General features: G+C 44.7%; 1 protein-coding gene across 14 annotated transcripts in view; it reads right to left on the reverse strand.

Moving 5' to 3' along the window:
- Positions 1-3704: 3704 nt before the first annotated feature.
- dysf (dysferlin, limb girdle muscular dystrophy 2B (autosomal recessive)) overlaps positions 3705-16114 on the reverse strand; it is a 131246-nt gene continuing 118836 nt past the window's right edge. For 10 of the 14 annotated variants that reach the window (XM_088639033.1, XM_088639096.1, XM_088639051.1 and 7 more), the window contains 2 exons: positions 14405-14552; positions 3705-7641 (listed from right to left, as the gene is read on the reverse strand). In XM_088639033.1, coding sequence (XP_088495159.1) covers positions 7594-7641; positions 14405-14552 — 196 coding nt within the window. In that variant the 3' untranslated portion in view covers positions 3705-7593. Of the gene's footprint in view, positions 7642-10539; positions 10635-14404; positions 14553-16114 lie in introns of those variants that run through there. The other 4 variants (XM_088638982.1, XM_088639015.1, XM_088639023.1 and 1 more) reach the window with 2 other exon arrangements.

Raw genomic sequence — 16114 nt, forward strand, 5'->3', positions numbered from 1 at the left:
ATCTTTCTCTCATTTCATGTGCAACTCACGCACACGGGCAGAAAGTGTTTCTATAAGAATATAGCGAGAACTGTGCTTGACAGAAACTTGATTCACTGTCCTGTCACTTCAGTCCTGCACAACTGAGAGGAAAGTGCTGCTTGAAATAAGAAGAAGATAAAGTTGCATAAAACAGTTTATAATAATCGACTGGCATACAATTACAATGTAAATGCTGAAAACGTTTGGATGATTTAATTTTTTTCTGTTCAATGCCCATTAAACTCTAGTATTTAGTATTAGTATTTTACTGTAATTCATAGAATAGTATGCAAGTGTTTTTAGTTTCCATTGGATTGATATGGTACAGTATATTGGTATTTGTTAATAGGAAAGAATTAAACAATAGCTGATTATTTTACAAGGAACAGATGTGCATTTTGTGGTTTGGCAAATATCATGGCATTATTGAAACAAAGAGCAGATTTAAGACACTGCACTTCTCATAAACATATTAATATTTATTTGAAATGTCCATAAACTAAATTAAGCATGCACACAATGTTAATATAGAAGGAGATGCTGTGATTTCAACTTGGATCCAGACTGAAGAACTGTCTCTGCCCATTTTGCTGTCTACACGTGCAGGATGATCTGAATGATCACATAATGTTTCCTGCTCCAATGGGACAAAGAAATAGTTCTTTAGTTCTTTATTTCATTGAAAATCTTGCAGCACGTTATCCTGAAACCTTATACTTGATGTCTTCTGGTTTAGGGAGCTCTCTCAGCAGCCTGTGTGGCAAGGGAACTAGACACATGGCCTCGCTCATTGAGCTGCTGCTCCCCTACCTGCCTGTCGAAAGGGGAGCTTGTGGCGTCTTAAACTCAGCCTAACTATGTGGGAGCTGCTGGTACCTTGCAGCTCATCTCTCTTGATCTGCATCTGGTTTTCATTTTGCATGTTTTCAGCAGGTTTGGTCCTTGAAAGAAGCATGCAGACTCCTGCACCTCTCGTTGGCTAAATGATCTCCAGCCCGTCCTGGAGAGGGGATCAGAGCAGTGTCAGCACACGGGGACGATTCTTTAACTGTGCCCGCACATTCTTTAGATTAATTAATTCTCTAGTTTCTTTTAAGGAAGTGCAGGAGGAAGGTAGCCTCTATCTACTTGTTCTTCATGACTAATTGATTGTTTGATTGGCAGATCACTTTACATTCTAGACTTCTGTGCCTGAAGGCCAATGCCAGAGCCCTTACATGTGTCCTTATTTACTGTGACTGTCTTCCATGTTATCTACTCGGCCTGGGTGTGTCTGGCTCAATAATATTCCCTGAATTCTGACAGCTGTCTCTAGTGTTTCTGTGTGTCAGTTTCAGTGGACCTTTCACCTAGCCTTCACAGGGGTGAAGTGAGACCCTCACAATAATAATAATAACTTGTATTCATAAAGCGCCTTTCCAACCCCAAGTGTGCTGTACATCATGAATAAAGAAAAAGAGAAAAAAGTACAATAGAAACACAAGAGCATGTAGGTTGGTTTTTGCAGAAGTAGACAATCACACTTAGATCTTGGTAAAACCGTAAGTTTTAAGATTAGATCTGAAGAGAGTTAAAGAAGTTGTCTCTCGTAAAGAGGGTCATTCCACAACACTGGAGCAGCTGCAGGGAAGGCGCGGTCACCACAAGTCTGAGATTACAGTGAGCAGAGGGCCGGCCTCAACTGAACAGAGATACATAAGGGAGGGTAAACACGGAGGAGTTCAGAGATACACAGTATGATGGAGCCACATTGCTTAGAGCCTTGAAAGTCAGTAACAAGATCTTATATTGAATATGTGACTTTTTAGGCAACCAACGTAGATAGGTGTAGCAGTGATACGCTGTTAGGGTGTGGTGTGAGTAAGTTTTCTAGCTGCAGAGTTGCTATTGCAACTTGTTGAGAAAAGAGTAAGGAGCCCATAATGTGAAGAGTTGGAGAAATCAAGTCTTGATATTATAAATACATGAATCAGGCACTCAGCATTGGACAATGATAGAAATTCCCTAATGCAGGCGATATTTCTTAGGTGAAAGAGATCTTAATCAAGTTTTTCACATGTGGCTAGAAAGACAGGAGAGGATCAAGTGTTACTCCCAGATTCCTGACTATGGCTGACGTGTGAATGGGGAAGCCAACCCACCATTCATGTGAAGCCCTTCAGCTTGTCCAGCTGCCCACCGGTAAAATTTATGTTTTGTCACTAACTTCAGGGAATTTGATGTCAACGAGAGTTTGATGTCACACCAACAAGAGATAAGTGAGACAAGAAGTTTAATCATAAATCTGAGTATCATCTGCATAAGAATTAAACTGAAGACCATGTTTGCATATATTCTGATTGAGGGGAGGCCTGTAAATAATAATAAGCGAAGGGCCCAAGACTGAACCCTGAGGTACACCATGTTTGACAGGGGCCATAGGGGATTTATATGGACCAAGGGAGGCAAAATGCTGCCTGCCAGTCAGATAAGAGCAAAAATAGTTAAAGACAGAACAAGATGATAGACAAGAATGTCTGCAAGCATTTAAGCAACACTGAATGATTTACTGTATCAAAAGCAACACTAAGATCGGGGAGCATAAGGATACTTACAGCCCCCAAGTCAGAGGCAATACATAAAGTGGCCTGAATGGCCGCTGTGTCTCCCCCAGGTGGGGCTGCTGGTGCAGAATGGCCACTGTGTGTCTCCCAGGTGGGGCTGCTGGTGCAGAATGGCCGCTGTGTGTCTCCCAGGTGGGGCTGCTGGTGCAGAATGGCCACTGTGTGTCTCCCAGGTGCGGCTGCACCTCAGTGGAAGATGAAGTCGGATAAAAAGAATTATGGAAATACAAGTAAATAACGTTTACTTTGTTGTTACTATTATTGCTTTCTTAAATCGAAAAAAAATACTTATTGTGCCAGTGTGTCCTAGAGAGCCTTTACAAGACATGAGCCAGGTAAAAGCCTGTTTGCCAATTTTCTTACCTCCTATTGACACAAATGAAAAAATAGCCTTTTTACTCTTGGCGGATTAGACAAAATCCAAGAAGGTGCCATTACCTTCAGGAGCCAGCATGAGAAACTACCAATCACAGCTTTAGGGGTCATTACAGAGATGCATTACCATGTGGCTTTCGTCTGGATGCTGCTCCGAAAGGGAGCGCACACAACTGCTGTTCATTAGTTAAGGTGCTTTAAACAGAAATGCACTAGAAGGGAGTAGAGTATTCCAAGACTCAAACTGTACAAGCATTTAGCTCAGATGAAACTGAGCACATCAAAGATAAGGTTAAAAGATCCAGCACACAGGGATTCTTCATGACTAGGTGCGCAGGTGGGCCCTTTGTCAGGAACTGATCTGGGGAAAATCTCTCTCTCCTGGGAGTCTTGCTCCTTTGGGAGCGAAGGGGACTGTTCTAGTGTGGAAGGTGAGATCCGAGCTGTCAGTGGCGAGGTGGGAGAAAACCTTGGTATCCCCCTCCTGAACAGGCAGTTTACTCGAACAGCCCCCGATATTGACAGGTGTAGCGTACATACTGTAACACCATTGGAAGGGTTTTGCTGGAAAGCAGAGCAGGTAGGACTGAAGATGTGCGTAAATGAATACTCATTTTAACTGTGATCGTTGGGAAGGACACAGCAGGATAATAGGATAAATTACACACGGATCCAAATATTCATAATTTAGGTTTTTGCACACCATTCTTAATTTTTTCCAATAAAATTTTATTTCATTTTGGTAGCCTCACACACATCAACAAACACATCAGATAATAAAGCATATTAAATCTGAGAAATGTCATTACTTTTATCCAAGCTGCAGTTTTGTCTTGTTAAATTGTTGTTTATTTTTGCTGCTGAGGTCAGTTTTTTTATTTTCTCGGAATGAAGAGATTGCATGATGAAAAATGGAAGAGAAACTGTACTAAGGGACAATAAAAATGCAACAAATGAATAGTGTTTCCAATACCACGTGTTACTTCTTAATGCTTTCAGTATATTTGCCTTAAGTAACCAGATGAAGGCAGGAAGCAGTGTAAAGGCTCGAAACAGTTCAGTAGTCTGTCAACAGCAGTGCTGACGTTCATGTCAAGCAGGAATTGAGTAAATGTCATCTTCACAGTGGGAAATCAGTCAATATTAACCTTTTGCCCACTTGATTGACATAGAAAAAAGTAACTCAGAGAGAGAGATGTTGCTGTGCAATCATATTATTTGTATTGTAAAATTGAATTACATGGTATAAACAATACACTTTCGCAGTTATTCAAGATTTATAAGATTGTGGTTTTAGTGAATTAATCATTGAATGTGAACAGACATTATACGTTTATTATTTTCTCAAATAAACAGACATTTTATCTTTTTATATGATACATTTTATCAGAAACCAATAAAATAGTACATGTATCGCAAATATGGGTGCATAGTTTCTAATATATTGTGTACATGATATTGCTTCACAGAAGGCAAAAGCAAACCCATATCTGATGCAAAACAGAATTTTATAAGGCGTCATAAGGCGATTTCTACATTCAGAACAGTGTTTAACATGAACAACTGAAATGTAACATCCCAAAATCAAGAGCTGTGTAATGACTCAGGAGCTTACGCAGGATTTAAATGGCTTTAATCCTATATTTAAATCAAAAATACCTTACATTTCAGAAATTCTCAATAGTTCAGTGCTGTACCAGTGGCCTGAAATATTAATTGACACTAGGAAATAGCGTTCACAGGGTTGTTAATTCACCTCTGTCACTTTTAACAACAACAGTGCCCATTTTTGATCAATTTAAAGCCGCTTAGGTCTACAGAAATATTGGACTGGAGGAAAAATACATCTCTGATTAAATAGCATGTGATGTTTGTAGCATCAGAGGATTTTTATACAACTGACAACAGTGACTAGTAATTTCTGAGTGATAGTTTTCATCAACTAATGAAAAGGTGGTACTGGAAGCTACACTGTGGTGTATATTTCATCAGCTGTAATCCTGGCACCCTGCTGTAACAGAAGTGCTTTGTCCATCATGGTCAGGAGTACGGGAGTTTATATTCAACACGTCCAGATACTGAGAGCAATGTAAACAGAAATAAAAGGTGTCTATAAAATTGCTTATTACAAATGATAAAACTTTCAACTGGCAAGTTAATGAGACTCGTGTGTGCAGTCCAATTTACAGCATGATTAGCTGAAACAGTGAAACTCTTGACATTGTCTTTGGCTTTTCTCAGCAAAATAGTGCAATATAATAAGGATTTACTCCAGACACAGTATACACACGCTCACTGGCACACTCACACATACTGTACAGTGTGTATTTTACACATAACAAACTGCTTTCAAGCTTCAGTTTAAAGGCTGCCAGGTTATTTGGTATTTAAGGCTGAATTATAACTTTAAACTCATTGGAAAAAAATGTATTAAGCACACCAGGGAACATATCTGCAATGAAACATCAATTACTTATTCAGGAATACTGAGGATATAGCACTAGTTAAATTTTTTCTCTATTAATTTGTTTATAGCTCATAGCCTGACATGGTATTAATTAGAATTCTGTGATGTCTGCAAATACGATCCATGCACAGTGTTTTAAAATCCCTCATACGGCATTAATGTCACCATGAAGGCTCATTTGTGTTAATTAAAGGTCTGTTTGGATACGCTTTTAATTAGGTAAATTTACAGTCTCAATAACATTATGCCTCACTTTTATTTATTCATATTTAATTAATAACTGTTGAATCCTGACTTTTATACTAAACTTCATTTTTTGTTGCTGATGCTTTAACAGAATTTGTTAATGTAAATTGAGATTGTAAATCAGGATTCTTAGATATGTCCTGAAACTGCACTTAGATTATATATTTTATGTTAAAATCTAGTGCACACCACTGTAAGAACTATGAGCTGAAAGATGCAGAGGGAAATTGGCTATTTTTAGAGGGAAATGTAAAAATAAACATGAGATCGTGGATCTAACACTTTGGCCAGGTTGCAGCACATAAGGCTTGTAAATCAAATATTTTCATGTCACTAACACGCTGTACAGACCTGTACACCACATGCAAGCTTTGCATTATTACTTTTCAAGAAAGCTTGATTACATGTGGAAGATTAACTAAGTTTGCTTAACAGTCATTTTGCAGTACAAGAGAAATAACTGAAAGACTATAAGATGTGAGTTTATAATGGAGAGTAGTGTTCACCTTTAATGCACATTGGAAGAATTCAGTAATCCTAGCAAAACATTTGCATGTAACTCACATGCAGGCTGAATCTGGCTTAAGCACTCCTGTGCAGTCGCTTTATTGTAACACAGCTCAGCCGACACACATGCCATTTTTAATCCTGCAAGGCTGCACGTTGGCTTAGTCCTAAACTAGTTTTCCTGTTATCCTTTCTTACTCAGCCACAGACCAGGCTAGGGCTATGACTCCAACAGTAAGGAAGACCTTTACATCGGTATAATCTGACCTACACGATGCATCTTAAAGGCTGGAGGCGTGAACTGCCTGACACGCAGAACGAGCTCAGAGCTCCGCTGTCACACACACTCTCACAGGCATGATGAGCACGAGGAGAGCTGGAGGCCGGAGTAACGAGTGAGCTTCTCTGGCAGAAGATACTCTTGACAGCACAAGTCAACATAACAGCTGCCTGTAGCTGAAGGGAGGGAAGTTACTTCTCACATGTCTATATGTCTTCTGTATAGTTTATTCAGCTAACGAGTGAGCGATTTCATATCACTTGCATCTGATTCAGAAGTGTCTTAACACTTCATATTATAAGCCTCAAGCGTAGTTTGTCATGGTAAATATAATACGTCTCCTGATTATGAAGTACAATGAATCATTTGTATGTAATTAGATCAGCCAAAAGTCAATTAGTGTCCACAGGTATACAGGTAAACTATCTATCTACTATCCATTCTTTCATCCATCCAGCCATCTGTCCATCTGTCTTCAAGCAGTACAGTGGAACTGATTCCCATTCCTTTCACTATGTCTCTGCGCTGTCAGTCAGACAAAGAGTGGGGGGTCCAGTCCAGTGTGAGAATGGCTCTCAGCCACTTTCTGGCAAGTATACCTCTGAAACCGGCAGTTGAAGCAATATTTCTGCCATGCAAATACTTTCATCTCCTAAGCCATGTATAAACCTCATGTTTTTTTGGCTTCCTTCATGAAATGCCTGGATGAGGTCCTTGGATCAATTAGCTACTGAAAAAACACAAACGAGTGAAATGTGCCGAATGGCCTGGTTCTTGATTCTAATAGTTGTTATGTTCTGAAAGTAAAGAGCAATTAAACTTCATGTAAAAAAACATTTTTACAAGTTTTCAAGGAACGTAGAAGAGATCAATTGCATTTTGTTACTGGACAGCCATTGCCCATTACAGAGCTGAAAAATGTTTTTTTTTTCTTTTAATTACAGTGAAAATATTTAACATCAATTGCCATGATGGTCTTTGTAACATTCTAGCCTGGCGTTCTCTCTAAAAAGCTGCTGTGTGAAGAGTGGGGTGGGCAGTGCTGGGCTCTGCCAGCGGCGCTGGGGGTCTGTCCTCTCCCCCAGGCAGGTGGCTCACTGGGAACGGCTGAAGGGCCCCACCAGCTTCATAGCAGCATAGTTCTGTAAGAGGAGAAACCTGGGGTTAGTAGGAGTGATGGCTTCAGTTCTTGCTGGGAAGTGCGGCAGGTTGTGGCCTTCCAGTGGGGCCAGTGCTGAGGCGCAGCTGAGGGGCAGAAGAAATACGCTGCTGACACAATGATGTGAGGGAAATACGGTACATTGCTTCACTGGTTAATGTGATCAGTGTTAAGCAGTAATGCCAATGTCGAGCTGTGCTTATTTCATATGTTTGAATGCTGTTGTTTAAGTTTCTGTCCACCAGTTAGCAGCTTGATGTCAAGACAGGATCTGACTGGCCTGAGCCATTGACCGTGCTCAAGGCCAAACAGGGAGAGGTACTGCTTGTCTACCACACTGCTGCAGTAATGCGAGAAAGACTGTTACGGCAGGATCAAAAGTCTCTAAGATGTGAACACAATGTTTCCAAGTAATAGGTTTATTCCAGCTGAAAAGAGAAGATAGAAAACACAACGTTTCAGCCGTTGAGCCTTCTTCAGGTGTGAGCACCTATACACACTATTGCCATTAAGTAAGATTAGAAATCTAAAAATGCAGGTGTGTGTGAACCCATATGCCTTCTGTGTGTGACATGGAAGTTTTAATTGTATTAATTTTGACAGTGTACAGGTGTATGTCGGCTTTCATTTGTTACAATAGCGGACATCATGTTAAAGTAGTAAAAATGAAGAAGACAGTACGAGAGTAAAAAGCAGCAGAGTCAACATTCAAGCAACGCAAAAAACTTTATAATACATTATATACATTATATATATGTTATTTTCAGCTGAACAAAAACAAAAAATAAAAAGCCAAGATTTGTTTATAGGGAAGGTGCTCGTCCTTCACACTGCCTGTCTGCCTGTGCCACCGTCAGGACCCGTCCTTTACACTGCCTGTCTGCCTGTGCCGCCCTCAGGACCCGTCCTTCACACTGCCTGTCTGCCTGTGCCACCGTCAGGACCCCTCCTTCACACTGCCTGTCTGCCTGTGCCACCGTCAGGACCCGTCCTTCACACTGCCTGTCTGCCTGTGCCGCCCTCAGGACCCGTCCTTTACACTGCCTGTCTGCCTGTGCCGCCCTCAGGACCCGTCCTTTACACTGCCTGTCTGCCTGTGCCGCCCTCAGGACCCCTCCTTCACACTGCCTGTCTGCCTGTGCCGCCCTCAGGACCCGTCCTTCACACTGCCTGCCTGCCTGTGCCGCCCTCAGGACCCCTCCTTCACACTGCCTGTCTGCCTGTGCCGCCGTCAGGACCCGTCCTTCACACTGCCTGCCTGCCTGTGCCGCCCTCAGGACCCCTCCTTCACACTGCCTGTCTGCCTGTGCCGCCCTCAGGACCCGTCCTTCACACTGCCTGTCTGCCTGTGCCACCCTCAGGACCCGTCCTTCACACTGCCTGCCTGCCTGTGCCGCCCTCAGGACCCCTCCTTCACACTGCCTGTCTGCCTGTGCCGCCCTCAGGACCCGTCCTTCACACTGCCTGCCTGCCTGTGCCGCCCTCAGGACCCCTCCTTCACACTGCCTGTCTGCCTGTGCCGCCCTCAGGACCCGTCCTTCACACTGCCTGTCTGCCTGTGCCACCCTCAGGACCCGTCCTTCACACTGCCTGCCTGCCTGTGCCGCCCTCAGGACCCCTCCTTCACACTGCCTGTCTGCCTGTGCCGCCCTCAGGACCCGTCCTTCACACTGCCTGTCTGCCTGTGCCACCCTCAGGACCCGTCCTTCACACTGCCTGCCTGCCTGTGCCACCTGCAGGACCCGTCCTTCACACTGCCTGTCTGCCTGTGCCACCTGCAGGACCCGTCCGTCACACTGCCTGTCTGCCTGTGCCGCCCTCAGGACCCGTCCTTCACACTGCCTGCCTGCCTGTGCCACCTGCAGGACCCGTCCGTCACACTGCCTGTCTGCCTGTGCTGCCCTCAGGACCCCTCCTTCACACTGCCTGCCTGCCTGTGCCGCCGTCAGGACCCCTCCTTCACACTGCCTGCCTGCCTGTGCCGCCGTCAGGACCCCTCCTTCACACTGCCTGCCTGCCTGTGCCACCGTCAGGACCCGTCCTTCACACTGCCTGTCTGCCTGTGCCACCCTCAGGACCCGTCCTTCACACTGCCTGCCTGCCTGTGCCGCCGTCAGGACCCGTCCTTCACACTGCCTGTCTGCCTGTGCCGCCCTCAGGACCCCTCCTTCACACTGCCTGCCTGCCTGTGCCGCCGTCAGGACCCCTCCTTCACACTGCCTGCCTGCCTGTGCCGCCGTCAGGACCCCTCCTTCACACTGCCTGCCTGCCTGTGCCGCCCTCAGGACCCGTCCTTCACACTGCCTGTCTGCCTGTGCCACCTGCAGGACCCGTCCGTCACACTGCCTGTCTGCCTGTGCCGCCCTCAGGACCCGTCCTTCACACTGCCTGCCTGCCTGTGCCGCCCTCAGGACCCGTCCTTCACACTGCCTGTCTGCCTGTGCCGCCCTCAGGACCCCTCCTTCACACTGCCTGTCTGCCTGTGCCACCTGCAGGACCCGTCCGTCACACTGCCTGTCTGCCTGTGCCGCCCTCAGGACCCCTCCTTCACACTGCCTGCCTGCCTGTGCCCCCGTCAGGACCCCTCCTTCACACTGCCTGCCTGCCTGTGCCGCCGTCAGGACCCCTCCTTCACACTGCCTGCCTGCCTGTGCCACCGTCAGGACCCGTCCTTCACACTGCCTGTCTGCCTGTGCCGCCCTCAGGACCCGTCCTTCACACTGCCTGCCTGCCTGTGCCGCCGTCAGGACCCGTCCTTCACACTGCCTGTCTGCCTGTGCCGCCCTCAGGACCCCTCCTTCACACTGCCTGCCTGCCTGTGCCGCCGTCAGGACCCCTCCTTCACACTGCCTGCCTGCCTGTGCCGCCCTCAGGACCCGTCCTTCACACTGCCTGTCTGCCTGTGCCACCGTCAGGACCCCTCCTTCACACTGCCTGTCTGCCTGTGCCGCCGTCAGGACATGAGCAGCTGCAACCCTCACGTAAGTAATGATGTGGGATCTTTTTAATTCGTTTCCTCTGCCGCGCAGATGATGCCACACTATCAAATGTCCACTACACACTCCTGTCACTGCACCCACTTGCCAGTGAGGACTTGTGCTGTCCTGTCATATTCTCTATGTGCCATTATCTTCATTCTGACCCGCTATAATGGCGCTTTCATTTAAATACTTCAATCCCAGCACAGCAGACGGACCAGAAACTTCCCTTCCAACCCTGGTGTTCACAATATTTTAGGATTTAAAAAAAGCATATTCAACTTGGAAAGCTTTGCTTCAATCTCAGAAGTAACCATTTAAGTTGCTTGTATTTCGTGCCTGTCCTCACTTGGTTTTCTCTACAGCTACATGTGTCAAACTGAGTTTCGGCCAAAGACCATGATGAGCCAGGCCCTGTGCTTGAAGATCCCAAACACAGCAGAAATGAGATATCTCTCAGGGAAGAGACATGGGGAGGGAGGAGCGAGCTGGAAAAAGATAATAGCCATCAAATCCTGTTACAGCAAATTATTCTGTGTGTTCTGCAGAGTTCATCTATACAATAAATGTGCAATTGGGCAAATTCTTTTTAAAAAGAATGACAGAGCTGGATGCTAGTGTGGAAATGCAGAGACACAGTCTGGAGAGATGGGAAGCAGAATGGTGTGCAAGGAAACATCTGCATGTGGCTTGAATCACAGTGAGATTCTTTTTTGATTTGTTTTTAATGATGTGGAGAAGAGCAGCGATAAGTTTATGGACGTTTTTATAGTGCTGGCTTGCTGGAACAGCAGTGCCAGCATGCAGACAGGAACGCTGGTTGACATTCAGGTCTCCTTGCTCATCCTATTTAATGACACATAACCCCAGCACATAAAATAAAACAGCTCCAACTCTGCTCTCTCTGCAGCCACACAGGAGGGCTGCACACTCCTTCCTGGGGAGAGCAGCTTCCCCCCTTCTCTCCAGATCATCCCAGTACAGCACACTCCATCTTGGGAAGGTGTCAGTGGCCCTTCAACAGTTGATTATGGCAGCTGAACTGCAACCAAGTGGGCAGAAACCAGAATGAGGTTTTGATATCTGGTTAGCCTGAACTCTGCACTGGGCTGTATTGACTGAAGTGGTTTGAAGCGACATTGCGCTGTCTGTACAGTTTACAGACAACATATCAGAGTCTGTTTCTAAGCGTAAACTTCAGATTCAAGTTACTCAGCAAAACATATTTTTGTTCAGCTGACAAGCCTCTTTCTGCTAATGCTAGAGCCACGATTTAATTCAGCCCGACCTCTAAAGCCGTGGAAACTGGGAATCGGAATGTTCTGTCAATTTTTCACTTAATTATTTTTGGGAAAACCATCACAGTAGATTTTGGGACAATGTGATGACTTTGGGAAAAAAATGCTCAAAACGCACTTAACTAAGGTTTTAAATTGCAGCTCAGAGACTTCTTAATGAAAAAAAAATGTAACGGTCCATAGAAATAATTAATCTTAATGAAGGATACAGTATTAACTTGTATTCAACACAAAAGCAAAATACATTTGCACTTTTCTGTATACAGTATGTAGACCTGTAAACCAAAAATATGTTTAACACATGTCCAAGATGCTTTCATACATGTTTCCTATAAACCTTTCAGTTTCATCGTACAAGAGATATAGGGGATTCATCTCATAATCCAATACTCTGTTCGCAATCTCAAATTTCAGGGGGATTTCTTTTTCTTGACTGAACCTTTACATAAGACACAAAATAACAGAAAAACATTTGTAACACAAGTTAATAGTTTCCATGGCCAAAACCTGACTTCTATTACAAATCAACAGTCTCTCTAAATATTGATGAAGTTCAGCCTCACATCTGAGGAGAGGCACCAGCTGGATCTCATTTCCTACAGATCCAGAGGCTCGGGGCTGCCAGCACCGCCTGGCTCCCCTAACCTCCCTGAAACCCAGACCGACACAAGGGCCAGCATTGTGCATGGCGGCATCGCGTCTGGCATGTTGACATTCTCGGCACAACCAGAACGCAGGGAACCCGGGCGGCATCACCTGAGCGGCATGAGCGGGGCCGCAGACGCTCATTCTCATTCATGGCGCTCTGGCGCGGAAAATCGTATTAAATGCTGGCTCGGATGAGCGGGCGGTAACTAACACCGGACTTTTAATGCTGGATGAGCTGAACTGTGGCCTTGAGATCTTGATTAAAAAAAAATCTGTAGTTTTATTCTTGTCTGTTTGGACTGGCTGATATTGTACGCGCTCATTATGCTTAGTTCCCGAAGTTAAAGCGTATAAGCGCTCTGTTTAGTTTACATGCACAGTGCCCTCTAGCTGTGGCTTTGTTTTTTACAGAAGGTCATTGTTACAGGTACGCAAACCTGGAAATAAAATGGTAGGAAAAGAAAGCATGATTGTGTTGCAGGAACAAAGAGACTCTTTGAGCCATAAAAGCATCAGTACAAAGGATCTTTACACTGGGCAGTTATCAACTTGCAGCCGAATCTCACCGCATCTCAGAAACCCAGCAAGGCAGGGTCTGGTCATCACTGGGATGGGAGACCTCCAGGGAAAACCAGGTTACTGGATCACTAGGTGGCGCTCTTCCCACTGGGCCATAATTTCCAACACAATGTCCCAGTATGTTAACTGCAGACAATCTATTGTAAGAGGTATCACCAACATTAAACCAAGGTCTTGACTACTAGGTCACTAAAGATCCCAACGCACTGCTCATAAGAGTAGAGGTGTTACTGCCCACCTTCTGGCTAAATTCACTCTGGGATTACATAGCCTGGCTTTCCTAAAGTCTCCCTTTAAATCCATTGATGATGCCATTTCTCATGTCCTCATCTGATCTGCTCTGGAGTGGGGCTGGAGTCAACCTGCCATGTGACATCCAGATGGGGGTGCTTTTCAGTGGTAGATAATACGGGCCCTGTCCTGCACATGAAGTGCGCTTGGATTGTTTGACTATGTAAAGCTTTTATACAGTATAATTACACCACTGCCACAGGTTTGGCAACACACAAAAATGACATGTTGACTGTTGAAAGAGAGTTTTAATTCTATTTAACTTGCTCAGAAAAACTTTAAACTGTGCGCTGGAGAAGTTCTTTTAATTTTGAAGTCTTCCAATGTACAAAGAAAAGACAGGGTCTGTAAAGTGATATCAGTTTCGGTATGAGGGTGTTCAAAAATGTTTGGAAAAGCAAAGCTGTGTGACACAAAATGTCTTTCAGCTACTAAACAAAAATGCTCCAGCAAAAAAAAAAACGTATCAAGACAAACGGTGCTGATTGGATCTAAAGTGTGATCCTTTCTCTAAACAGGATTCGCAGATGAGAAAGTATTACTGTATTAGACTCCTGACATTTCCAGACTGGCTTCTTCACATATCTGGCATGAAAAGAAGGCTTATCTTGTACTGGATGTTACGTGTATTCAAGAGCTTAGTAAGCAATAAATTGCAATAAAATCAAGGAAGAACATTAATTGAAACCCAAAAGAAACTGTACATAAGATTCTCTTCTCTCTTTCAGTACCAAAAATACAAATGCAGCTCTCGAGTGCCCCTGACGCTGATCTTTGTCAGTTACGGGTCATCTGAACCTGACGACAGTGCGTGACCGATGCAGGCAGATACACTCTGCTGGACTCTGGCCCTGAAGGAGTTGAGGCTGTGCACCAGTGGCCTAGAAGCAGTGTCATAGGTGTGCTTTCTGCTCCATAAAGGTTCTGAAGAGGAGGTCAGGCAGGGTCTTACCGGGAAGGAATAGAGAAAGATCCCGAGGAAGAGCAGCACGAAGAAGAGGATGAGGAGTGCAACGATGACCCACTTGAACCTCCTCCACAAGATGTACTTCATGGTCTTGAAGGGGGAGGAGAACCACAAGAAAGAGGTCTCTGGCCGCCTGCAGGACAGGAAGAAAGACAGTCAGAGGCCAATCTACCCTCCCATGCTTTCACCATGTTTATACCGTAAGTTTACTGGCTTTGCTGTGGCATCACATGGTGTGAGGCTTTGCTTTAGGACCCTGATTTGGCTGTGCTTTAACGACTGATTACGATTGTAACTTCTAAGGTAGCAACGCTTTGTTTCTGGGAAGAGTCTGGAAAACAGCGAACAGAAGATGGCATCTTTGAAAACAAGCCCATTCTTTGGACAGTGAATGAGGAAACACTAGAAGTGCAGTGCACTTATGTCGAATGTCGTTTAATTGTTACAAGTATCACATCTGGCCACTTCTTGCACTTTGCTTCTGCATTACTTTGATAAAAATGCAAAATTAGCTTGTAATGGTCCATCAGTTATGAACTTGAACTTGAACTTTATTGCCATATGTAACCGGTACTGGTACAATGGAATTCTTACTCACAGAAAGTCTCTCGATTGTAAAACAAGTGTAAAAAACAAGACAAAGTGCAAACAGTGCATCAAGACAATGTACAAACAAACAATAGACAATGTGCAAGTAAACATGTAGACAGTTTGAATGTCAACAATACAGACATGTAAACAATGACTGGAGATGTGCGATAGATAATAAATCATAAAGAGGTAGATGGTGATGGTGTAGGTGTGGTCCGAGGGGGATGGCTAAATGTGTTCGCCAATCTCACTGCTTGTGGATAGAAGCTATTGAAGAATCTAGTGGTAAGTGTCCGTATGCTCTTATATCTCTTGCCTGAGGGCAGTGGGGTGAAGAGCTCATGCCTGGGGTGGTGACTGTCCTCTGTGATAGCCAGAATTCTACCACGGCAGCGGTCCTCACAGAGCTGTTTAATCTCGGTGAGACCGCAGCCGATGATCTTCTGGGCCATATTGACCATTCTCTGCAGTGCCTTTCTTTCTCGCGAAGAGGTGTTGCCATACAACACGGTGATCCCGTTGGTGAGGACGCTCTTGATGGTGCAGCGGTAGAAGTTCACCAACGCATGTATTGGCATCCCCCATCGCTTGAGGCACCTCAAGAAATAAAGGCGCTGCTGAGCCTTCTTCATGATAGAGTCAGTGTGCACAGTCCAGGTTAGATCTTTAGAGATGTGAATTCCCAAAAACCTAAAGCTGGTGACTGTTTCCACTTCCGTTCCATCAATACTGAGTGGGCTGTGAGTGTATGGCCTGTGTCTCCGAAAGTCCACTATTAGCTCTTTCGTTTTCTTTATGTTCAAGTCCAGGTTATTGCTATGACACCACCTAAGCAGCTGTTCAAGTTCAAGTTCAAGTTCAAGTTATGAGACATTAGATTATTCCTAGTAAGGACAGTGGCATCCCGGAGCCTAAACTCTGAGTGCAGGATGAAGAGAAGATACCCTGGAGAAGATGTCAGTCCAACTCAAGGCTGACACACACACGACACACAGGATCAATTAAGAGATCCGAATCAGCACAGCCGACATGTCTTTGAAACTGGAGCCTCAGGAATAAAACCCAAGCAAACACAAAGAGAAAAAAATAAAAGCCTGATTCTGA

The sequence above is a fragment of the Lepisosteus platostomus genome, chromosome 1, assembly GCF_059453375.1.
Source record: "Lepisosteus platostomus isolate fLepPlt1 chromosome 1, fLepPlt1.hap1, whole genome shotgun sequence".
Lineage (NCBI taxonomy): Eukaryota > Metazoa > Chordata > Actinopteri > Semionotiformes > Lepisosteidae > Lepisosteus > Lepisosteus platostomus.